The sequence below is a fragment of the Chenopodium album genome, chromosome 13 (assembly GCF_948465745.1).
Source record: "Chenopodium album chromosome 13, dcCheAlbu1.1, whole genome shotgun sequence".
Classification (NCBI taxonomy): Eukaryota; Viridiplantae; Streptophyta; class Magnoliopsida; order Caryophyllales; family Amaranthaceae; genus Chenopodium; species Chenopodium album.
In genome coordinates, this window is record NC_137846.1 from 53,059,570 (window position 1) to 53,085,925 (window position 26,356).

General features: G+C 31.2%; 5 protein-coding genes across 5 annotated transcripts; all 5 read left to right on the forward strand.

The window, feature by feature from the left end:
- The first annotated feature begins 2,890 nt into the window (after nucleotides 1-2,890).
- LOC145576923 (uncharacterized) lies at nucleotides 2,891-3,797 on the forward strand. The gene is made up of 2 exons (XM_081634622.1): nucleotides 2,891-2,958; nucleotides 3,376-3,797. Exons 1-2 carry the CDS (start codon nucleotides 2,904-2,906, stop codon nucleotides 3,702-3,704), a joined length of 384 nt encoding a protein of 127 aa, XP_081490748.1. The 5' UTR covers nucleotides 2,891-2,903; the 3' UTR covers nucleotides 3,705-3,797.
- An 860-nt stretch (nucleotides 3,798-4,657) lies between these two features.
- LOC145575765 (uncharacterized) lies at nucleotides 4,658-5,358 on the forward strand. The gene is made up of 3 exons (XM_081633574.1): nucleotides 4,658-4,669; nucleotides 4,720-4,858; nucleotides 4,949-5,358. The coding sequence occupies exons 1-3, from the start codon at nucleotides 4,658-4,660 to the stop codon at nucleotides 5,356-5,358; spliced, it is 561 nt and encodes a 186-aa protein (XP_081489700.1).
- A 5,489-nt stretch (nucleotides 5,359-10,847) lies between these two features.
- Nucleotides 10,848-12,329, forward strand: LOC145576924 (uncharacterized). Its single transcript, XM_081634623.1, has 2 exons — nucleotides 10,848-10,979; nucleotides 11,852-12,329. Exons 1-2 carry the CDS (start codon nucleotides 10,925-10,927, stop codon nucleotides 12,178-12,180), a joined length of 384 nt encoding a protein of 127 aa, XP_081490749.1. The 5' UTR covers nucleotides 10,848-10,924; the 3' UTR covers nucleotides 12,181-12,329.
- Nucleotides 12,330-13,865: 1,536 nt separating this feature from the next.
- Nucleotides 13,866-19,618, forward strand: LOC145575766 (uncharacterized). Its single transcript, XM_081633575.1, has 3 exons — nucleotides 13,866-13,880; nucleotides 16,807-17,070; nucleotides 18,867-19,618. Exons 1-3 carry the CDS (start codon nucleotides 13,866-13,868, stop codon nucleotides 19,362-19,364), a joined length of 777 nt encoding a protein of 258 aa, XP_081489701.1. The 3' UTR covers nucleotides 19,365-19,618.
- Nucleotides 19,619-22,038: 2,420 nt separating this feature from the next.
- On the forward strand, nucleotides 22,039-24,496 carry LOC145576925 (uncharacterized). Its single transcript, XM_081634624.1, has 2 exons — nucleotides 22,039-22,197; nucleotides 23,873-24,496. The coding sequence occupies exons 1-2, from the start codon at nucleotides 22,146-22,148 to the stop codon at nucleotides 24,199-24,201; spliced, it is 381 nt and encodes a 126-aa protein (XP_081490750.1). The 5' UTR covers nucleotides 22,039-22,145; the 3' UTR covers nucleotides 24,202-24,496.
- The last annotated feature ends 1,860 nt before the right edge of the window (nucleotides 24,497-26,356 follow it).

The following is a 26,356-nucleotide window of genomic DNA, read 5'->3' on the forward strand; positions in this document are numbered from 1 at the left end:
GATAATAATTTATTATTTTGAATAATTATAATAATTATTAATATTAAAAATTATTAATATAATTAATATTTATTAATCATAATAATAATTATTATCAATAATAATATTTAATAATTCAAACTATTAAGAATTAATATTTAATAATATTATTAATTAATAATTTCTAATAATTATAACAATTCTTTCAAAAAAATAAATAATAATAATAATAACAATTAATAACAATTTCTTTTATAAACACTTGATATTAGAATCACAACGTGTAGAAACATTTTATGTGGGTATTGAATGTTAGTTCATTGAGTTGAATTATTTTTCAAATCTTTCCAAACATTTTAAGATTTAAAAAAAAGAGATTGTTTTCAAGTAGTACTTTGTATATTATTATTATTTTTAGGGTAAAAATATATGATTAAGACAAATTTATAAGTAAAATTATTATTACTCATTAAATCATTTTATTTTAAAATTTTTGTGAAATAAATATAAGTAAACCGTTGTCTTTTATCTTTCTACTATTAACATATGTTAAATATGGTACACATATATTTATGTTTTCACTCAACTAAATCGTAATAATAGTATATGCACTTAATAATAATAATAATAATAATAATAATAATAGTAATAATAATAGTAATATTAATAGTAATAATAGTAATAATAATAATATTAATAATAAGAATAATAAGAATAATTATAGTAACAATAATAATAATAACAATAATAATAATAATAATGTTGAAATCTGCTCTGCTCTGCTCGGCTATCCTGAAATCTGCTCTGCTCTACTTTGCTGAAATTTAATCTGCTCTGCTCTACTGACCCTTGCTCTGCTCTTCTCTACTCTGCTCTACCCAAAAGCTCAAAAGAACAGGGCCTAACCCAAGCTACATATAAAAAAAAATTTGGTGCACGAGGGGAAAGAGTATAATAACACTACTTCATCTTCTTGTCAAAAGGGGAAAAATCATGCATTATTGGAAAATAAAGAAATAAAAAAGACACAATCATTGACTTACGTAATTGGCGGCCAATGAAAAAGCAAACACGTTTTTTAATTTGTGAAGTTTTGAGGTTTAAAGTTTTACGGTACATACTCAACCAATAAAGTTACAATACTTACAAAAATTTGGTGTTACATACGTAGTATATAAACTTTAATTTTGTGATTTTATTTATTTAAAAATTATATATAGAAATCATTTCTCTTTACTTCCCATCAAACAAAAAAAATTGCATTCTCTTTACTTGAATTTTTCTAAACTAAATTTATTAGACAAAATAAGTCTTTATTTTCATGAAGTATTAACCTGTTTGAATAGGATCAGACTTAATTAGACTTATACATAATTCTTATAAGGTGAAAAGAATACACCCTAAAATAATACTATCGATCAATGATGAATTAATTTCTACATTAGCTACAAACATTAGGGCATAGTCATCAAAACTATAGAAGCTTTAATAGCAGGATAAAATATAAATGGAAAAACTCAAAATCATAATCTTGTGTAAAAACATAAGGGGGAAAAAAGGAAAATCGATGAGCAAGACTATGTATACACTACGTTTAAGGAAGATGAGCAAGAGTCTAGCTAGTCATAAGTTTTTCTTGACCCACACACACTACCGCTTAAGCACAAGATACTTTGTCGTGGCGCAACGCACAAGAAGAGGTGTTAAAATCTGATCGACCAGCTCGATCCAAAACCAAATTGAAAAATATCTGATTCATTTTTCGATTTGCATGGACACAATAATTTAGCATGGCTCAAGTTTGAAATTAGACCCGATTCGACCCCATTGAACCTGATCCGAACACCTGAATTGACACCTTTAATTTACGCACAAGTAGTTAGTTTGAATTGTAAGGGTCTGTTTTTTTCAGCTTTCAGTTCAGTTCAATTCAGCTCCAATCGGTTCAGTTAATTTTCTTCTCTCATAAAATATTCAGTTCAGTTCAGTTTAGCTCATTTAAGTAAAATAGAACGGGCCCTAACAAACCAAGTTTATGGAAGATTAACAAGAGCTTAGCAAGTTACTAACTTTTTCTTGGCACCTGCCCACACACTGCCGCTTGTGCACAAAACACTTTGGCATGACATAAGTACTTAGCTTGTAACGGCACATCCCATCCCACTTGCCCAGTAGCTACAATTGACCCTTGTAAATTTCTCTCATTTCATTCTAGGCCTGTTGGCCACACAATGACGTCCTCAATACATGAAAGTCATAGGATTTTGTTAGAGGACTAACCAACTCTTTTTACGAAGTAAAAAACTAATGGGATAACATATAATTAAGGCATAAATGCAGAATGCAAATTTTTTATCGCAAATATTCTAATATTACAATGGTGAAAACAACAAAAATTGAATACTCTATAATGTATTCATAGAGACGAATCAAACGACATCTCATATGGGATATGACAATGTTTTCTCTTATATACAAAGATGAACTTAGAATATTCCTCTTATTTTTAATATCATAAGATTTTGGCTAAATTGAAATAATCATTGTGAAACGAAGGCCGAGAGTATTCCTTCATTCCATAATAATTAACAAAGTCAAATTTAGTACACATGTCAATACTAGTTTGACCTTAATTTTCAATAAAATATTTTAAAAATTGATATTAAGAAAACTATATACTAATACCTACTTTGTATTAAACAAAATGATGAGAAAATTTGTTTTCACTACGTTTCAAGGGGATAAAACTTGTAGTCAAAGTTAATATTGTAAATAGTAAAAAAAAAATAAAAAAATAAAATGTTAAAACGTTAACTATTTTGAAATGAAGAGGGTAGCTTTTTGCATTATAAATATGGCAAAAATTGTTTGCCATTAATACAACTTTCAAGGTTATATTTACAAAAAATAAAAACGCTATCACAATGGAGAGATTGAATATCCTTGCCATCTTTTTGCTCTTGACAACTACTTTGGCAGGTTCAATTCATTTATGTCTAAAACTTATTATTTACTTTTTCATACAATATTGTTTGCAGTATGGTATTTTATCATCAGTTATATCATACAATTTAAAATTTTTTGAGATTCATTGTATTAATGTATTTTCCAAGTTATTATACTTTGGCAGTTCGATTCCTTGTTATATTTGTTTACCAACTTACCTAGGAATCGAACTGCCAAACTAAATTAACAATATTTCACATTAGTCTTTTTTATTTTAATTATTGTTTAATTCATAATAAATGAATTTAGTAATATAATTATAAAAATAAACAAATTTGAAAAGCATTAAGAACATAAGTATATTATCTACTTACATTTACATATTTACAATAACAATAACATGTTACATGTATAATGTAACTAATTTCTATTATATGGATTTACATGTAGTGCCAACATGGGGAAGGATGGAAAACACCAAAAACGAGAAACAAGAAATACTAGCTGAGGTGAAGAAGATGGAAATGGGACAAAAGTTTAAGGTTATACCGGTGGTTGTAAAAGGCGAAGTGGTGGAAATAGTGGAAGAGCCACCAAAGACGGCGAGGTTGCGTGGTTGCGCCGGAGTGGGTGAAAATTGTGTATTTGTCTCATGCTGTCCGACTAGCAATGCTGGAAATCCTATCATGTGTTCTGAAGGTCCATACAATTCAGTTTGTGTTGAACTCTTTCCTCCTCCTTATTGGCCTCAGATGCTCAGAAAATTTCTAAGAATATAATTAATTAATGTGGTTTGTTTCAAATAAAATAGATATGCTTGCAGTTTGTGATAAATAAATAAAAAATAATAAAAAATAATAAAAAAAGAAAAAGAGTGAAAGTTAATTCTAAATTAGCTTTTACTTAGCAATTGGAAGCAAAACTGCAAGAGAGTTGTCTTAATTTGTGTGATGTTTCATATGTTGGTAATTTGTTATGCATGGTTGTTATATACATGTATATGCAACCTACAAATGTATACCTACTCTTTATTATCTTTATAGATCATGAATAAAAGTGGATCGTGTATGAGTTTTATGTTGTTAGAGAAGTCTTTGTATGTTAATTAAACATTATTGTATATACTTCCTATCTGCAACGTCATTTAGTTTTTTAAAATGGATAAGTCTTGTATATGGCCAGCCACACAGTGGAGTCACATTGATTTATAAGAGTAATCTTCATTTATATGTATGAGTAACTTCATTTTTTCATAAGAGTAACTCAATGTTGTCCATAAAAATAACCCAAATCCATTATACAAGTAAAATCAAGTGATTTAGAAATAAGTAACCTCATTTATTCATTCGAGTAATCCCTATTATTTTATTTTAAAAAATGAATAAATAATTCCACTTATTTAAGAGTAACCTCTTTGTCTCGTTTAATTAACTTACATACGTTAAAATAACCTCATTTTCTCATCACCGTGACACCCTATTACTAATTAAATTGTCTTATATATGATTATGTGAATTGCTCACACCATATGGCTAGACACGTATAAAAATTTGTGTTTTAAATTAACTTTAATTTTACCTTTGTTAAAACACACACACAAATCAACTATACAATAAATAATGTACTTCCATTATAAAGTTGGCCTATAATAACCAAAGTTATCTCCGAAATAAATAAAAATTTCCCCCAATTTAAATAAAACTTCGTTATCTATGCATTATAACAAATTTTTATGCCGATTGAGGTCTTCCCACACAGTTGTTGAACAATTGTGTCGATTGAGGTATCCTCTAGGCCTCTAGCTGCTTCTTCATAATCATCGCTAAACCAAGCCTTAAAGATTTATACGGAAGTGTTGATGAGTTGCTTCAACTTCCATTTAATCAACACGCCGTGTCACAACGATCAAAGTGGACCGAGGAGGGATGTATTGGTACAATCCAGGGAACGCTTCCAAGACATACAATCGGTGTTAAGGAGAAGGTGCAACGTTGAACTTAACATTAGCAACGAAATTATTCAGTAATTGAAACTCGAAAGACTGCCAAGATATTGATCAAAAAGTGCTTGAAAAATATTGAAGTCGTGCAAACTTATGTCGATGTCAATGCCATCGGAAGCATATTCAAAGATGTAGAGGCAATCACCGTTGATATTTTTAAGACAATGTTGTCCTACATCGGTGGTGCAAAAGTGGAGTCGCCAAAGAGTAAATGGTTTATTGTCTCCAAGTTGATGCACAAGGGTGGTGCCAAGGAAGCATCGACAACAAACAGTGGATTCGACGTTGTCGATGCTACTCTCGAGTCAATTATAAGCCTAAAGAATACTAAATTGGACTCCGAATTTCTAATTCTCAGCGAAGCCTTAGAATCCTGGTTTAGGCATCTAGTTAAGACTAGATCAGCTTTTCTCAATATCCTCAGTAATTAGGACAGAATACATATTGTGTACATACATGCAAAATGTAAATGGAAGTTCTTGTACAGATTATACAATATATACACAGTACATTATCTCTCAATTTTTTTGTGTTCGATTGCATTCCAGTTTTCTTAATTTATGTTTGGATCAACAATCGCCTACTTACCTCTACATCTGAAAATCAGAAGAAAAAATTACTAGCTGACATTATTGCTTGGCTCTGAACTAGTAGTTTAACAGAATCATAAAGTATGAAACCAATTTTATCTCCAACTTTTTGGCCTTCACAGTATATGTACAATGTGTAAGTAAATAATCAATTAAACGGAAAATACTTATCTCAATGTTGTGTAGACCAAATTGACAATTGTCGCGTCGTGGTGAACCACTAACCTAAAAAACGATTTCGCGCTACCCCGGTGCAGTAGACATTAAGTGGTCGCCCTCTGGGATAAGCACGGGGACAAAATATGTGTGCACTCAAATCAAAGGAGTATTTTTAAAAAGAATAAGAGAATGTTTTGATTTTGTGTGTATCTTGTGGAAGCCAAGGAAGCTTGAATATATGTGTGTAGAGAAGAGGGCAACGGCCAACATATTTTTCAAAGGGAAACTGCCAACCTTAAAAAGAGGAGTATCATGTGCCATTGGCCAACTAATAAAATGGGTAATCAAGGAGGCAACGGTTAGGCATTAATAATCGACTATGAATGAGCGTAACCCCGAATTATTAATGGCATTCTCAACAACTTAATTCAAACGAATAGATCATGAATGAATATTGTAATAGATACAATATTCCAATAACAATAAACCGTTAAAGAATAACGGGTACCAAGAGATAAGATGCCCATAACCCACTTACCGCTTCTCAAACAAGTAATATAAAACTACTCCAAAGAATAAACGACATAAAGTTTTGGTAAATTATCAAAGTGGGACTTTCTCTTTTATTTCCTCTCACCTTTCTTTGTATTTCACTTAAGAACTTCCAACACAATGTACAACTAATACAAGTATATCATTTTCTCTTAGAAATCTACTGGATTTATGAATGAAATGATGAATGTGTTAACTGCAAGTCTACGTTGACTTTTATCATAACTTTGACCTTTTTTTTTCTATTGTGATATGAATAAACTATTAACAAGTTTGGTGTTGTATTTATCTTATATACTCCGTATTATTGAAATTAAGTATTAAGATTTACAATTTTTTATCATGTATAATTAAAGATATTGATAGTCAAAACTATGATAAAAGTTTGTTGAAACTCATTATAGCCCACTTGTAAGTGTTCCATATTGGAGAAAAAGGATAGATGATTTCACTTTGTTTGTCACATTGTAACCTCCAATGGCCTTGTTTGTGGATCGAACTCTCCTCCTCCCTTGTTCGGTTTTCCCAAGCGGTAGAAGTTGAAAACAACAGTAAGTGCAATTGATCCTGATCGGATAAGATGGTCAAATTATGCATTGACTTGTTTGTTGAATGGCATAAATAATGTTAGCCTATAAAGATACCTTAAGTTCACTGAGATTCCTTGAAATGAAGTTTAAACTTGATTTTGCTATATTTATTACATTAATTACTAGAAATGTCAATGTCACTCGTCTATATTATAGATAATTAGAATAGCTTGCTAATTAAATCGACGAATTAGTATTATGTATTGTACTAGCTAAGTACATGATTTTAGTTCAATGATCTTGGAATTGTTGGATCGAAACATCGAGGCAATGTGAAACATAGCCTTACGAAATCTTGATTAATAAACGAGGCCACAAAATCTCACATTTAATCAGAAATTTCTCATGTCTTTCCTTAGTTGATATACAAAGATCACTAGGTCAGATTGATAAGAATAAGAACTCAACTAATTAAACAAACTTAGCTAGCTTTAATTATCTTCAACCTCTCTATCTTTGCTTCTATAAGTCTAATAAATCTAAAAAATGGCATTCTTACCACTGCTCATTTTTTGAGTTTTAATCTCCTCCAAAATTTCATCTAATTTTTTTTTCTAGGGATGTTCTATAAGAAACTCTCCTGACATCGAGAGAAAATCTCTAACCAATTAAGCTATTCCCCACCTTTACAGTTGACAATGTATTGAGTAGAAACTTCAAGAAGCACTGAGCTTGGTCCAGTTAGCAAAAACTCCAGCTCACCAAAAGTAGTTATAACTGATTCTTAGTTTGTTAGGTATTTTTACGGTCAGCATTTATTTCATTAATTAATTGTAATAAGTGGTTTCAACTACCTTAAAACCACCTTAGGATAGTACTATTAATAGCCTAGGATTAGTTAGTTGTCATTCATTCAAAGCTTAGTGGATTAGTTAGTTGTTAGTTGTCATTCATTCAAAGCTTAGTGGATTAGTTTGTCATTTGAATTAGTACACGTGCTCGAACTCTAAGGACAGATGAAATTACACTATTGCCCCTTTTACGGTTTTACCTCTATTGCCACTTGAATTAATATCTAGTTATCTACTGCCACTTGAAATTACACTATTGCCCCTTTTACGGTTTTACCTCTATTCATAATATATTCCCTGCCTCGCCAATAAAAACGGATTTCATGTCATGTATTTATTTTATACAGAGTATTATCAAAACAAAACCTAATAAACGACAATATACTTCTTTTGTTTTTTTTTTTTTTTTATCAGTAGGTAGTTTCTTACAACATTTTACCTTTTATTAGATAGTTTCTTACAAAATTTTTACTTGGTAGTTTCTCACAAAATTTAGATTTTATTTGGTAGTTTCTGACAAAAAAACCCTCAAAATTATTATCTTGTGTAATGCAAAGTGTATATATCAAGGGTTTGCTTTTTGCTAACACAACATGTCGGCTACCTAGGCCAGGCTATGTATACAATAAGTTTATGGAAGATTAGCATGAGCCTAGCAAGTCACAACTTTTTCTTGGCTTGTGTTTAATTTCTAAGTTGTAACGGCATATTCTATGCCCAACTCTAGGAGAGATTGTTATATATACCCGGATGCATGGTACACCCATGAATGAACATTTTGTTCTCATTTTGATAATTGTACTGTTTTTTATTTAATCATCAAATAAAAAGCAAAAACTAAATTTGAATTAGTTGGGTGCACTGTACACCCGGGTGGTATAAAATATTATATTGGAAAAATTGACAAGAATAATCCCAACTTTGCTCGATTCGCCCAAAATAATCCCAATTTTCGATTATTTTTTAATAATCCGAACTTTTATGTGAATTTGTTTCTAATGATCCCAAATCACCTTCAACCTGTTGAATAGGTAAATTTTTTTTTATGTAGATTTAATTTACACATGTCACTAACAGATTGGTCGAAAATAAATTTCTATTATATTTTTTATTTTATTTTTTATTTTTTGTTTTAAGAAAAGATAATTAATTACTAATTAACATTTAACTAACAATTTTAAAACTAATATTTTCTAAAAATAATTAAAAAAAACTGATTTAAAAATAAGTAAAAAAAACAAAAACACCTCCACCACCAACAGCAGCCTCATCCATCCCTCGCCCCGGCGAGCGGCCACAACGACACCTAGCTTCACCATCTCCACCGTCAGTCGCCCCACCCCCTCCCTTTCCCCCTAACCCTACGCCCACGACCATTGCCGCTGCCCGAGCTCCCCTCCCAACGCACCAATTAGCTTCTAAACATCACAGCAGCCACGCACAACACCAAGTATCATTGCAGCTTAGCAACGCTCGCACTAGCATTCACGCACAGCATCGCAGCTCAAGGGAAGGGAGCTATTCGTGGTGGGGAAGGGAGGGGTGGGTATTAAGGGGTTAGGGTTTGGTTGGGTCGTCGCGCGGCGAGGAAAGGAGAGGGTCAGGTAAGGGGGAAAGGGTGGGGATGGGTCTTAGCCAGCGTTGGAGGCTAGTCGCCGATGTAGCCGGTAGCCGGTCGCCGGCAGGGATGAAGGCGAGAAGGTAGGTATGGCTGGTCGAGGAGGGTGGTGTTTTTATTTTGTTAATAATTAATTTTTTTTCTAAAATTTCCTTTAATTTTGTTTTAAATTTTATTTTATTTTTATTTTTTTGAATTAGTTGCATGTTGACACATGTTAGGTGACTTGTGATAACAAGTTATATAACCGGTAGGGACCATTAGAAGTAAATTCACATAAAAGTTCGGATTATAAAAAAATAATCGAAAGTTGGGATTATTTTGGGCGAATCGAGCAAAGTTGGGATTATTCTTGTCGATTTTTCTTATTATATTTCACAATTCTAGCTTAACCCTTATAAATTTCTCCCATTTTTATTCTGGACCACACAATTACAATATGACTATCCTCAATACATGAAAGTCATACTTCCTCCGTTTTTTTATAGTTGCAACAGTTTGACTTTTACACTATTCATGTGTTTCACTTTGACTAGCTTTGATGTTTTATACATAAATTAAATTATAGTCATGTAGGATCTTGTTAAATTCGTCTCAATTTGTATAATTTTAATATCTAAAATTTATAATTTTTACATATTAGTAATCAAAGATATTAACGATTCAAAATATGCATCGGCAAGCGTGAAAAGAGAAGTGTTGCAACTATAAAAAAAACAGAAGAAGTAGGAGTTTGTTAGAAGACTAACCAATTAACTCATTTAAAAAAAAAAGGGATAACATATTATTATTATTATTATTATTATTATTATTATTATTATTATTATTATTATTTATTATTGTTATTATTATTATTATTATTATTATTATTATTATTATTATTATATCTCAAAAACAAAAGTCATACAACCTATAGTAAATTAGTGGAAAACCGGGATATAATTTGGGCCCCACTACTCTAGCTATAGAAAAGTCTACCCTAGTGAAAATATGAGATGCAGCACGAACCCCAATGTCTTGCGTCGTCGAGAACCTCTGAATCTGCTTCAGCATCACAACAGCCTCCTTCTTTAATTCCCCAAGTGAAGAAAAGGAGAAGGGAATGAAACCATATCCAATCACCCGACAACGAGCTTCATACTTAATCCGCTTCCGATGAGCCGCATCAGCTACAACCCGTCTAGGAACAAAGTTAGATAGCTCTGTTTGTGTCAAAGGAGAAGACCCTGTGAAGTCGACACATACATCACGACCACTATCGATCCCATGACTAAAGTAACACATCGGCAGGTCTGAGGGCCCCGTCATTCCCTCTAGACAACCCTATGTCAACCTCCTTTCTTGCTGAAATCCCAGATCTGTAAGCCACAATAAAACATTAACAAATTCTTATATGTGGCTGGCTATTCAGTGTGACCATTCATTATGGAGTTACTTCGTCTATGTTATAGGGGTTACTTCATCAGTTTTGTACGGGTTATTACATATTTTTTGAGAAAGATTGTTTTTACTACATTTTTAGGTGGGGGATCGAAAAGTGTAGTCAAAGTTAATATGTATGAGTAGTACGTGAAAAAGGTTAAAATGTCAATTAATTTTAAACGGAGAGGGTAATTTTTTGCATTATAAATATGGCCAATTTGTTTGCCATATAATACAACTCTCAAGGTTATATTTACAAATAAAAACACTAAACAATGGAGAGATTGAATATTCTTGCCATCTTTTTGCTCGTGACTACTACTTTGGCAGGTTCAATTCATTTATGCCTAAAACTCATTATTTAATTTTTCATACAATATTGTTTGCAGTATGGTATTTTATCATCAGTTATATCATACAATTTAAATTTTTTTGAGGTTCATTGTATTAATGTATATTTTCTAAGTTATTATACTTTGGCAGTTCAATTCCTAGTTAAATATGTTAACCAACTTAACTAGGAATTGAACTGCCAAACTAAATTAAGGATTTGTTCTCTTCAGCTTATTTTCACTTCACTTCTTAATTTCCTTCTCTCATAAAATATTCAGTTCAGTTCAGTTCAGTCAATCTGAACAGGCTTACAGGCCCTAACATTAGTCTTTTTTTTTTGGTTTTAATTATTGTTTAAGTAATAATAAATGAATTTAGTAATATATTACAGAAATAAACAAATTTGATTGAAAAGCATTAAGAACATAAGTATATTACTCCATCCGTTTCAATTTGTTAGTCCCATATACTATTTTGGGTGTTTCAAAAACATCTACCCATATTGAATATATTCCACTTTTAACTTAGTTTTTATTTCCTATTTTATACATATAAAATTCTAATTGGTTAAGTTAATTGATTGTGAATTTATGACATGACTCTAAGTAAAGAAATTATTCCCTTGAATTATACAGTTTTGGTTGACGGTTTCCTAAAAAAATCAAAACAATTTAAATAAGGCAAAACTATTTATGAATTGTTTTTTACTTTAATGTTAGATTCAAAATATTATTCTTTTCTCATTTTATGTGATTGATTCCATATGTGACTATCATATTGAAATGGAGGGAGTATCTACTTACATTTACATATTTACAATAACACATGTATTAATGTAACTAATTTCTATTATATGGATTTACATGTAGTGCCAACATGGGGAAGGATGGAAAACACCAAAAATGAGAAACAAGAAATACTAGCTGAGGTGAAGAAGATGGAAATGGGACAAAATTTTAAGGTTATACCGGTGGTTGTAAAAGAAGAAGTGGTGGAAATAGTGGAAGAGCCACCAAAGACGGCGAGGTTGCACGGTTGCGCCGGAGTGGGTGAAAATTGTGTACATGTCTCATGCTGTCCGACTAGCAATAATGGAAATCCCGTCACTTGTTCTAGAGGTCTATACAATGCAGTTTGTGTAGAACTCTATCCTCCTCCTGATTGGCCTGAGATGCTCAGAAAATTTCTCAATATATAATTAATGTGGTTTTTTGAAATGAAATAAATATGCTTGCAGTTTGTGATTGAAAAAAAGCAAAGAAAAGAAAAAAAAGAGTGAAAGCTAATTTTAAATTAGCTTTTATTAAGAAAAATGAAGCAAATTAAAACTGCAAGAGAGCTATCAAAATTTGTGTGATGTTTCATATGTTTGTAAGTTTGTTATGCATGGTTGCTATATACATTACATGTATATGCAACCTTCAATGTATACAGTACACCTACTCTTTATCTTTGTTGAACATGAATAAAAGTGTACCATGTATGAGTTTTATGTTGTTGGTGAAACCTTTTGATGTAAATTAAAACATTATTGTATATGTCCGATTATCCTCATTTTTTATATTGCAATAACTTTAATTTATGTTAGTTAAAACACACAAAAATAACATAACATAAAATAAAATAGAATAATATAATATAAAAAATTAAAAATTAAAAATCTCAAGTTAACAAACATCTACTATACAGTTGGCTTATAATAACATTATAACAATATATATTTTCTCCATTTTTTATTAGATGTATCACTTTAAAAATAGTGGGCTTCCAGGCAATTTTTAGTATAGAGAGGGTCCATGTGATATGAAAGAGATAGAGAAAATCACTAATATATAAAGCCGGTCTCTCAGCCAAGCTACGAGACATCGACACTTGACATTCCAATTTTTTGCCAAGTGTCGAGCCATGTAGGCAACAAATAGGTGTTATTGTAAAGTGTTGTGACACATAATTAAGATGCTAATAAGTAAGCGAATTTTGGATAGATTTTTTAGATAAAAATGTTGTATATTGTTTTATTATCGATATACTTCTAATATTTCATATATATACAAAATTAATTACAATTTTTATATCTTATAACTCAGTACTACTTTCATCGTAAAATTCGTTTTAAAAAGTTTTTTAAAATGAGATACATTTATAATATATTTAAAAAAAATAGGAAATCAGTAAAAAAAAATTAATTATAATAAAAAAAATAATTTTAGTTTAATAAAAATAATTTCAGTTCATTAGATTTAATTTTAGTGCAATTAAAAAAATATCAAGTTAATAATAACATAGATATCTATTTACAAATAAAACTACAAAAAGTACACTACTATATAAATAAGCGATATCATATCGCTTATTTATATATATATTTTTTTCCGTTCAAAAAATATATATATAAGCAATATGATATCGTGTGTCTAAATACTTTACATTATCAAAAGGGGTTATTTTTTAAAAAGTTTAGGACAATCCGGGAACAAAACTAAGCGAATTTTTTTATATATTTAATAAAGATAAAAATTTCGTATAGTGTTTTATTATTGATATACTTCTAATATTTCATATATACAAAATTAATTGTAGCTTTTAATAAATATCTTATAACTCGATACTAATTCCATCATAAAATTCGTTTTAAAAAGTTCTTTAAAATGAGATCCATTTATAATATATTTTAATAAAAAAAAAATAGAACATTAGTAAAAATAAATTTTAATCAGAAAAAATAAAATTAGTTTGATAAAAATAATTTTAGTTCATTAGAAATAATTTAAATGTAATTTAATAACAACACAAATATCTATTTACAAATAAAACTACAAAAAGTACATTATTATAAAAATAAGAGATATGATATCGTATGTATAAATATTTCACATTATCAAAATGGATTATATGATCGTATTTAACATTTAAGTTAAAGCATTTAAGACAGTCTGGCCGGCATCGCCCGGGCACAAAACTAGTAATTAATTAAAAGGAAAAGTGTCAAAGTGATGCATCTACATGAAAAGTGATTTATGTAACCGCGAATGGGAGAAAGTATTCAAAAGTTGACTCAAAATTAAAAATAATAAAGTCTCTTCATCAGTTTAAATAAAAGTTATCTATATATTATTGATAAAATTACATTATCATATTTTTCACTTTATTTATCCAATTCCCCATTGAACTTTATTACGTAAATGATAGATTATCAACCTCAATAAAACATGTTGGGTCAAAAGCGAAACAAATTTCCTTTAGAATGTTACAATCACTTTTTATATGATATAATCACATTTCAAATAATAGATAAATGATTGGGTGCATAATAAAATATTAAAATATTGTACATTGAGTCTATTCTAGAATAGTATTTAAAAAGGTAAATAATTAATTAAGACCTTTTAAAGCCATTAATCCAATAGATACAACCGATTATATATACTAAGCAATGATGATTATGGTTCTACAGTAATTGATAGGGAGAGGGAGTTGGCCGAGTGGCTTGAGAGGAAGTGAATGAGATTGAGAATTTTTTTCAAAAATTTTCCAAAAAGTGGGTGTACGTTAGTTTATTGTAAAACGGGTTAAACTTATTTAAAAGTATGAAGAAATTGAAAGTTGCAGTCATTTTAAAAAAAAAATTGTTAATAGCAGCCCAAAAGTTCTTATGAATTGTAAATTGAAACCTAATTCAATTTTTTTCACCAAGTTATATGTCGAAAAAATGTTTGGTTAAAGTTTTAACAATCATTTTGGCCCTTAAGGATCCAAATTGAGTTCGAAATTGGAAAACAATTAACGTATGTGCCTTGTTTTTACAGCAAAAAATAGTTGCCCACAAATCAATTCATTTTAGTTACGCAAAACAAGGCACTTGCGTTATATGTTTGCTAATTTCAAGCTCAATAATTCGGACACTTAAGGGCTAAAATGGCCCCTAAAACCTTAATCGAATATTTTTCAACACGCAAACCGATGAAAAGGTTGAATTGGGTTGCAATTTACAATTTATAAGAACTTTTGGATTGCAATTTGCAATTTTTTTTAAAATGGTTGCATTTTATAAAGTACAAATTTCAAATGGCTGCAATTGACAAATTTTTCAAAAAGTATTTAAAGTTACCCTTTATATAACAAAAGTTATTATTTATCTAATAATAAATTTTATTTTACAAAAAACTTATAATTAATTAGACTAATTATATTAGCCTTTAATATGTAATCATGAATCTATAAGAAAGTATACATTAAAATAAAATTTAAAATAACGACAAATTAAAAATTGCTATACTCTTTAAGGGGTTAAAGTTACCATAAAAATAATTAAAATTGCTCTTAATTAAACTGAACGTTTTACAATAAAATTAACTTATACAATACTTATTATTTTTTTTTCTTTTTCTCTTTTTGGCCACCAGGCCCACCACCCTCTTGTGAATTAAGATCTTATCAAAATTTTGTCCTATCAAAAAATGTTGGCCATAAAAAATACATATGCATGTGTTTAATATGTTGTCCACATGAAATCAAAAAGATAATGTCAATGGATAGGCCATAGGCGTCATTTTAATCCCTTTGCATTTTGACATGTACCCATTTTTTTAAAAAAAAAATTTGCTAATTGCACTCCAAAAGTTCTTATAAATTATAAATTGCAACCTAATTTAATTTTTTCATCCGGTTGTGTATCGAAAAAATGTTCGATTAAGGTTTTAGTGGTCATTTTAGGCCTTAAAGGCCCAAATTGAGCTCGAAATTGACAAAAAATTAACGTAAGTGACTTGTTTTTACAACATAAAATAGATGTTCATAAATCGATATGTTTTTATTACGAAAAACAAGACACTTACGTTATTTTTTTGCTAATTCCGAGCTCAATTCGGATACTTAAGGGATAAAATAGCCCCTAAAACCTTAACAGAATATTTTTCGACACACAAACCGATGAAAAATTGAATTTGGTTGCAATTTACAATTTATAAGAACTTTTGGACTGCAATTTGCAGTTTAATTTTTTAAATAGTTGCAATTTACAAAGTACAAACTTTAAATGACTGCAATCGGCAAATTTTCCTAAAAGTTTTTTTTTTAGGGATCCTAAAGGTTTTCAAAGTTACCCTTTATACTACAAAAGTTATTATATTTTAATAATAAATTTTATTTTACAAAAAACTATAATTTATCTGACTAATCTTTTTAGCCTTTATACTATGTAATCATGAATCTATAAGAAAGTATACGTTAAAATAAAAATCAAACTAACGACAAATTAAAAGTTGTTATACTCTTTAAGGGGCTAAGGGCTTGTTCTCATACATTTAATTTCAGTTCACTTCATTTTAGTTCAGTTCAGCTCTAATCAGTTCAATTCAGTTCAGTTCATTTCAGCTCTAATCAGTTCAGTTCAGTTTAGTTTATGTCTAATGATATTGCTAATGATATAAAGCCAAATTTCATTCTTTTAAGCTCTTATTACAACCACTACAAGAAATAGGTCATTTTGCGACGGAAACCTTGCAACGGACTACAATTCCGTCGCAAAAAGGGTTAATTTGCGAGGGAATAAATTCCGTCGCAACTTTGCGACGGAAACAAACTTTTGCGACGGAATTTCCGTCGCAAAGTTTGCGACGGAATTTATTCCCTCGCAAAAGTTTGTTTGCGACGGAAATAATCGTCGCAAAACAATATTAAAAAAAAAATATAAAAAAAACATTTTGCGACGGATTCTGCGACGGAAATTCCGTCGCAAAAAGTTTTTAAATTTTTTTAAAAAAAACTGAAGTTTCGCTGAAGGAGAGAGAAAAAGAAAACGAAGAACAGAAAGAGGAAAGCGTAGAGAGAGATAGAGGAAAGCGTAGAGAGAGAAAGAAAATCCGGCCACTTCACCGCCGCTGTCGCCACCGGAACGACCGGAATCCGGCCACTCACACCTACTAACGCCCACCCCTTCCGTTCACTCCCACTCACGCGCACTCACGCCCACCCACGCCACCCCCTCCGTTCAAGCCCACTCACGCCCCTCCGTTCGCCGGCGGTGTGCAGCCACCACACCACCCTCCTTCCGGCAGCCGGATTTCCGCCACAACACCCTCAAATCCCGGTGAGTATTCCACTATCCCCCTTTGTTTTTGTTTTCAATTTAATTTTAATGTAAACCCTAACTTTTTCTAATTATGTTTTTTAATTTAATTTGTAACTAAATTTTATTATTTAATTACTTGTGTTTAGTGTAGTGTAGTTTAATTTATATTGCAATGTTAGAATTAGTTTAATTTTTAAGATATATTGCAATGTTAGAATTAGTTTAATGTATGTTAGTTTAGTTTAAAATACATGTTAGATTAGTTTATAATGTATGTTATTTTAGTTTAAAATATATGTTAGTTAGTTTATAATGTATGTTAGTTTAGTTTAAAATATATGTTAGATTAGTTTAAAATATATGTTAGATTAGTTTAAAATATATGTTAATTTAAAAATACATGTTAGTGTATGTATGTTTATTTGAATGTGGGTAATTGTGTGTTAATTATATGTGTTTCATCACTAGGCATACATTCACTAGTGAGATAAGATGTCCAAGGATGGGTTAGGTTGGAGTGATAAGGACCCCTGGATATATGTCATCTAAAACCTCATGTAGGTTTGATTTTATGAAGAAAAGAACTTAGCTTGATACTTTGCTACTATTGTTTGTGACTGATATGATTATATGCGTGAGTTGTGTAGAAGTTGTGACAATGAAACGAACAGAGCGTAGCTGGATGTATGAGAGGTTGTGTGGGCGGAATTCTATTGATCCTAGATTCGTGAAAGGGGTTAAGGAATTCATTCAGTATTGCAAAGATCATCCTGAGAGTAGTGACCCCGAGGAGATTAGGTGTCCTTGTGTGAAATGCAAGAATAAGAAAATTCTATCTTCGGATGATGTTCAAGTTCATTTGTATATTGCCACTTATGAACTATTTCAAGCCTCGAACTCAAGTAACTATGTTAGGTAGGTGTATTATGGTCAAAAATAAGCTCATTTGATAACAAATGTGAGAAATAGGCAAGTTAGAACCAAAAACGCCCCATTTTCGCCCATTTTTTCTAGTTTTAGGACCTAGTGAACCTATATTGCCACTTATAAACAATTTCAAGCCTCAAACTCAAGTAACTATGTTAGTTAGGTGTATTAAGGTCACAAAAATAGGTTCATTAGATAACAAATGTGAGAAATAGGCAAGTTAGAACCAAAAACGCCCCATTTTCACCCAATTTTCCTAGTTTTAGGACCTAGTGAACCTATATTGCCACTTATGAACTATTTCAAGCCTCGAACTCAAGTAACTATGTTATTTAGGTGTATTATGGTCAAAAATAAGCTCATTTGATAACAAATGTGAGAAATAGGCAAGTTAGAACCAAAAACGCCCCATTTTCGCCCATTTTTTCTAGTTTTAGGACCTAGTGAACCTATATTGCCACTTATGAACTATTTCAAGCCTCGAACTCAAGTAACTATGTTATTTAGGTGTATTATGGTCAAAAATAAGCTCATTTGATAACAAATGTGAGAAATAGGCAAGTTAGAACCAAAAACGCCCCATTTTCGCCCATTTTTTCTAGTTTTAGGACCTAGTGAACCTATATTGCCACTTATAAACAATTTCAAGCCTCAAACTCAAGTAACTATGTTAGTTAGGTGTATTAAGGTCACAAAAATAGGTTCATTAGATAACAAATGTGAGAAATAGACAAGTTAGAACCAAAAACGCCCCATTTTCACCCAATTTTCCTAGTTTTAGGACCTAGTGAACCTATATTGCCACTTATGAACTATATCAAGCCTCAAACTATTGGTTCTCATTCTTTATTTTTATTTCTGCATTGTATATCCTTTGTTTGTTACAGGAGGCGTACCAACACAGACAGGAGGAATCAAGAACCCAGGGTTCCCAACTGTCTGAAAATGAAATTTTCTTTGAGGCGGCTGGTGGTCGTAATAAGAAGGGTCGTGTTAGAGGTCTTGGTGTTGGTGCTGACTTGTACTACGGCACATCTAGGGGACGAGGATCGGGTTCTTCCAGCCAATACGTACCGTCGGTCATAACTCAAATGCAGGAAAACTTCCACAAGGAGTTGAATGAGAGGGTGGAAGCAATTGAGAGCCAGATCGATAGCCGTGTGGCGGAACAGCTCGATGCTCGAGTGGAGGCTCGAGTGGCAGAACGGATGGCTGAAATCGAGAGGAAGAACAAGGAGTTCTTAGAGGAGTTAGCCAGTAGATTTACAGGATTGACCACTCCTTTCACTTGTTCTACGATTCAGCCTCAGATTCGAGACCCCAGGAACGACCCGGGTGGTGGTGGTGGTGGTGGTGCAGGCCAAGGACAGCCAGCTTGTGTTTAGTTAGGTGTCATTTTTCGATTTTTGTATATGGATGACATTGTAGTTTAAAAAATTATATCATGTACCGTACTTGGTAGTTACGGCTACGTGTTGTATATATTTGAATTATGTTAGGGCGTGGACTTTTTGACTGAAATTATTTTAAATGCACGTATTTTATTAAACAAGATTGCATGAATACAGGTTCCAGGAAAACAAAACAAAATACAAAAAAATTAAACAGGATTGCAGGAATACAGGTTCCAGGAAAAAAAAACAAAATACAAAAAAAAAAAAAAATTAAAATTACAATAACTTTGCGACGGAATTTCCGTCGCAAAATTTGTGACGGAATTAAATTCCGTCGCAAAATTTGTGACGGACTATTCCGTCGCAAAAGAATCCATTTTGCGACGGAAATACATTCCGTCGCAAAATTTGTGACGGAATATTCCGTCGCAAAATGACTCCTCTTGCTACGGAATTTTCGTCGCAAATGTTGTTTTCAGCTACAACTACCTTTCCGTCGCAAAATCCGTCGCAATTCGTTTTGCGACGGATATTCCGTCACAAAAGGACTGTTTGCTACGAAAGTTCGAGCGACGCCATGCCTGTGACGGAAATCCGTCGCAAAGTCACTTTTGCGACGGAATTTTGCCAGTTTGCGACGAATTATTTCCGTCGCAAAACGGCCCTTTTCTTGTAGTGAACGACGACGACGACGACGACGACAACAACAACAACAACAACAACAACAACAACAACAACATTAATAATAATAATATTGTTTCAAAAAAAAATAAAAAAAATAATTATAATAATAATATTGATACAATTTATTGTTCAAATGGTTATATTTTTATACACATTTTTACTGTTAAACTCATTGACAAAATGAGAGTACTACACAATTTAAACTAATTTCTTTTTTTTAATTAAATAGTATATGTTTTTAAAATGTTTTGGGGTTTCATGTTATTACTATATTTTTCATAAATATTTTATTTATATAGTATATTTTTCTTAAATATTTTAATATGTATATTTGTATATACACATATGTATAATAATAAATAATTAAAGATCACTAATCCGTAATTGAAAATCACTAATTAATAAAATAAGTTCAGCTTAGTTCAGTTCAGTTCATCTCAATTCATTTCAGTTCAGTTCAACTAAGTTCAGTCAATGAGAACAGGCCCTAAAGCTACCATAAAAATAGTTAAACTTTATTTCAAGCTGACCGTCTTCCAATAAAATTAACATATACTCACCTTACACGAGACTTATTGATTTTTTTTTTTTTTTTGGGCCACCACCCTCTTGTGGTTTAAGATCTTATGATTCTTATCTAAGTTTTGTCTTATGAAAAAATTTTGGCCATAAAAAACATATATGCATGTATTTAATATGTTGTCCACATGAAATCAAAAAGATAATGTCAATGGATATGTCTCGTCTTAATCCCTTTGCATTTACAAAGTACGGAGAGGAACATATATTAGAAAATACATTAGAGGAACATTCTCTCTCTAAAAATCCTCTCTCTCTCTCTCCCATAAACCGCCGCCCCTCTTCTTCTTCTCCGACTATGAGGCTCGCCGGCGGGCGTGTGGCTCACCGCCCACGCCACAGCGTCGGCGAGCCTCCGATCTACCCCTTTAGATTGTTTATTTCTTTTTCCGTTATGGTTTTTCGTTTTTTCAACCTTTCATCTGGCGCCGCACCGCCTCTTCGTCCGCCGCCGTTGTTCTTCTCCGACTGTGAGGCCGGCCTGCCGTCGTTTCTTTGTACCGCCTCCCCGCCGCGCCTTCGCCCCACCCCTTTGTCCGTTGCCGCGACGTGGTTTACGAGAACGGGGAGGGGGGGTTTCCTCCCTCTGAGTCCCTCGTGTAGGGCTGTTCTAAGTCCCTCATGTAGGGTTGTCGTTGCAGCGGCTCAGGGGCGTGTGGGGTTCGGGCTTCTCAGGCGGGCCTCGGTGGTCCGTGCGTTTATTTCCGGCGTTTCGTGGGCTGGGTCGGTGAATCCCAGAGCTTGGGTGGTGGGACTCGGTTTGGCGGCGGGGTGGGATTTTAGGGTTTCGTTTTTTGTTTTAGGGTTTAGTTTTCGTTCTGTTTTTCCTTTTAGAAGTCGTTGTGTGTTTTTTAGTTTTATTATTTTTTCTGTTTGTGTGGTGTGTTGGAGTGATATGGGGCTTGCAGATCTGTGTACCGATCTTCTGGTGCAGGATTTAAGCCGGGTTTTTTGGCTATGGGGCTTCGGTTTGATCTTCTGTTGGTTTGGGCTAAAGGGTTTTGCTTCCATGCCGATATCCGTGTTTGAATCGGAGTTGATCTTGTCTATGGTGAAGTGTACGACACCAATTTTGATTTCAGGTCGAGGAGTACGGGATTCTGAGCCAATGAAGGTTCGTCAGAAATTACATCATATTGCCAGACCCCCTTGCAAGAGGCTGCATAGGACAGCGTTATATGAGCCAAGGGTACTTAAGAAAGTCATTCTGCGCGTGCAATTGTAGTTTCGTTTATTTCGAACTTGTAATTGGTTCGGTTGTCTTTGTATTGTTCGATTATGATCTCTTATGTAAGTGTCGTATGGCTTTTTATTAATGAATATAATCTCCCCCCTTCAAAAAAAAAAATCCCTTTGCATTTTGACATGTACCCATTTTACTTGCGTGTGAGATTTTAATTTAAATAATTTCTAGGAGATACTATAATTTATATGGCATAATAATTTTGTGCATTATCATAATATATATAGGGCAAAAAGTGTTAGGTTTACGCACAAAAATATTAAATAATGAAGAGATTGGCCGTTTTTGCCATCTTCTTGCTCATGACTACGTTGGCAGGTACATTCATGCATTGAAATCTTTTATTTCATCTTATACTACCTCTATTTTAAATTATGTGTAATAATTGAATTTTTTATGTCTCATAAAAAATACCTAATTATTGCACAAATTTTGCAATAGAATTAGCAATAAATTTCTTATATTAGTCAATTATATGAATGAATAAATAATTATATTCTTCATAACGCAGAATAACTAAGGCCCTATTCTCATCAGAATATTTTCAGTTCACTTCCGTTTAGCTCTAATAAGTTTAGTTCAGCTCCTAATTTCCTTCTCTCATAATATTCATTTCAGTTCAGTTCAGCTCTAATAAGTTCAGTTCAGTTCAGTTCAGTTCAGTTCAGTTCATGTCATTTCAGTCAATGAGAACATGCCCTAACTATTGATAATATTAATGTTATTATTAATATGTATTATTGAATGTGTTATAATAGTAATATAGATAGTACAACTCTCAAGGTTATATTTACAAATAAAAACACTAAACAATGGAGAGATTGAATATCCTTGGCATCTATTTTGCTCGCGACTACTACTCTGGTAGGTTCAATTCATTTATGCCTAAAACTTATATATATCATATAATATGTTGTTTGATCTGGGTACAATTAAAATTCTTCTGAGATTCATTGAATTAATGTAATTTTTTAGATTCCTAGTTAAATTTGTTAATCAACTACTCCCTCGGTCTCTTAGTTATATGTTTATATTTCTCTATTATGTGACTAATAAATGAAAGAAATAAGCATATAATTAAAGAACGGATGGATTATTAAATTTATCAACACCTATTAAAAAAAAAAAAAAAAAAAAAAAAAAAAAAAAAAAAAAAACCTCGGATCTCTTGCTATTGGTCAGCAACTCAAGTAGCATTGTAGCAATTACATTTACATCATACATGTACATGTCTTACTCATTTTAAATTTTATTATGCGTACATACATGCGTTCTTTCAATTATTTGATTTGATTTCTTTAAATTTATTACGCATATATTTACACATTCTTTCAATAATAGGTTTTATTTCTATTAATACGTAGCGCATACATTTTCTTTCTATAGACATTGTCTTTTTAAATTCTATTATTTATGTATCCATGCTCTATATATGTTACAACTTTACAAGTTATGTATATCAAATTCATCATGAAAGTATTTTACAACTATTAAATTACAAACTCCATTTCTAACATTAATCTATATAGTAGTAATCTATAATGTATGGTTAAATTTTTAGCGTAAAATGGATATTTATTCTTTTAAATATAAGTTTGAATTTTATCCTGCATTATATCATATATGGTCTTAATTCTCTTTTCTCGTATTTTCCTAGTCTCATTTGATAAGGAAACAAAATTAATACTATTTAACATTAGTCTTTTTTAATTTGGTTTAAATTATTGTTTTAAGTAATAATAAATGAATTTAGTAATACGAAGTATGTACGTTGCATAAAGTGGATAAAGAATGAAAATAACCTAAACTGTACTAGTGGATAATAAACGTGTTTGCATGAAAGAGAATGAAAATATACATGTAAAAAAAATTATAGAGATTACTCCGTAACAAATATGAAAAGTGGAAAGAACATAAGTATTTACATGTTTACAATAACATGTAGGAACATGTATTAATGTAACTAATTTCTATTATATGGATTTACATATAGTGCCAACATGGGGAAGGATGGGAATTACCAAAAACCAGAAACAAGAAATACTAGATGAGGTGATGAAGATGGAAATGGGACAAAACCTTAAGGCTATACAGGTGGTTGTAAACGAAGAAGTGGTGGCAGTAGAGGAGGAGCCACCAAAGACGGCGAGGTTGCGCGGTTGCGCTGGAGTGGGTGAAAATTGTGTACATGTCTCATGCTGTCCGACTAGCAATGCCGGTAACCCTGTCATTTGTTCTAGAGGTCCATACAATGCAGTTTGTGTAGAGATATATCTTCCTCCTGATTGGACTCAGATTCTCAGAAAATTTCTAAAAATATAATTAATTAATATGGTTTGATTTGCTTGAAATAAAATAAATATTCTTGCAGTACTTTGTGATTATAAATAAATAAAAGAGGGTGAAAAGCTTTTACTAAGCAATTGGAAGCAAATTAATTAAAACTGCAAGAGAGCTATCTTAATTTGTGTTATGTTTCATATGTTTGTAAGTTTGTTATGCATGGTTGTTATATACATAATACATTACATGTATATGCAACCTACAATGTACACTCTTTATCTTTGTGGATCATAAATAAAAGTGGATTATGTATGAGTTTTATGTTGCTAGTTAATTCTTTGAATGTTGATTAAACATTATTGTATTGTATACTTCTTACATCCTCGATTTTTAAGTTCAATAACTTTAATTTGCAATGCTAATTTAATACACAAAAAATAAATTAGGTGATATTGTACATCCGCGCGCACTACTAATCAAGTTGTCTCAAAATAAATTAAAGTTTCTCCAAATTGAATAAAACTTATCTATGCATTATTAATAAAGTTACATCATCACTTATTCACAATATTTAGTTTCCCATCAAACAAACCCCGCGTAAATGATAATGAACCTCAATTATAGGACTTTAAAACATATAAATTCAAAAGCCAAATAAGTTTTGAAGTGTTTTTAAATAAAAACTCCTCCATTCCACTCAGACAAACAATTTTTTTAAATATGATTCGATTCGATTCATCTCAGGAATGTAAGTTCTTGTTTTGTGTCCTTTTACAAGATTTCATGTCTATTATTCCTCTTCAAAAGGAAGTATATGTCAAGTTTAATAAAATTTACAAAAATAAAATAAAAATAAAAATAAAATTGTGCAGTCTTAGTGAGACGAAGATTATAGTGCCTCATATATGGTGAGTTATATAACAAATCTCATACGCCGTACATTAAAATTTTGATACAAGAAATATTTGTTACGAAGACCACATATTTTGATACAAATTAAATTAAATACAATTTGATACAAACATGTACGTGATTGCTTGGTATTTTGGTACCAACATTGCACCGGTGTGAGATTTTCGCTAAGAGTAAAAATAAAATTATATTGAATTTTTACTCCTTCTATTCTAGAATAATTTACACATTCTAAATTGGTACACATGTCAACGGATTATTTTAAACTTAAATAAATATAATTAAATGTCAATAAAAAATAAATACTCCGTATTTAAAAGTTGATATTACGAAACCTTATAAACTTATATTAATACTTATCTACGAAGTAACACATAAAACTATGGTCAAGGTTAGTATATACATAGCTAGTGAAAATCGTTTATCTAATGACATTTACATAAATATTATAAATCAACTTTAATGGATCAACTTTTATGGAGCCTGCATTTAATAAAAAGTTGATTTATCTACGAAAATACCATTGAATAATTATCGTGATGATAAACATGTATATTCTCCACTTGTTAATGAGGATACCACTCAAGTTTATCTTGTGGATATACAAAATTTGTTTATTATGTGACAAATACATAATTGAATCAATAATATTCCCTCCATTTCTGAAAGTTTGACTCACTTTGCAATTGCACGTTCTCCAATGAATATCTTTGACCATGAATAACTCGGGTTGTGTATAATTGAAAATTATAATAAGTTAATATTTGGAATATTTTGAATAAGGGGAATATAATAAGATCTCACATGTTATTTTTTTTTTAGGGATCACATGTTAATTTATTAATATTGTATTGTTCAAAAATTATGGTCAAAATTATTTTATCTTGACCACATGAATAGTAAGTGGGTCGAACTTTCAGAAACGGGGTAGCATGTCCAACTAGCATGACATTTTTGTAAATATTTCAACAGTTTTTTTGTAAATTATGAATCAAAAGTTAATGATTTATTTACATTTTTATCATTTGATAAACATACTATCTTCGTTAATGGTTATCTGCAACTATTACCAAAAATGGACGCTAAAAATTATATGCAACATTTTCAAATTTTTCCATTTTTAGTAAAGTTTTTTAACAAAATCACAGAAACGCCCTTACTTAAAAATTTATAACACCAATTACATTCTTAAGACCAGAATTAATTAAGTGCTAATCTAACCTAATTAATCTAACTATTCTAATCAATTTCGCTTCATCTTCCCCAATAACTCAATGAAATC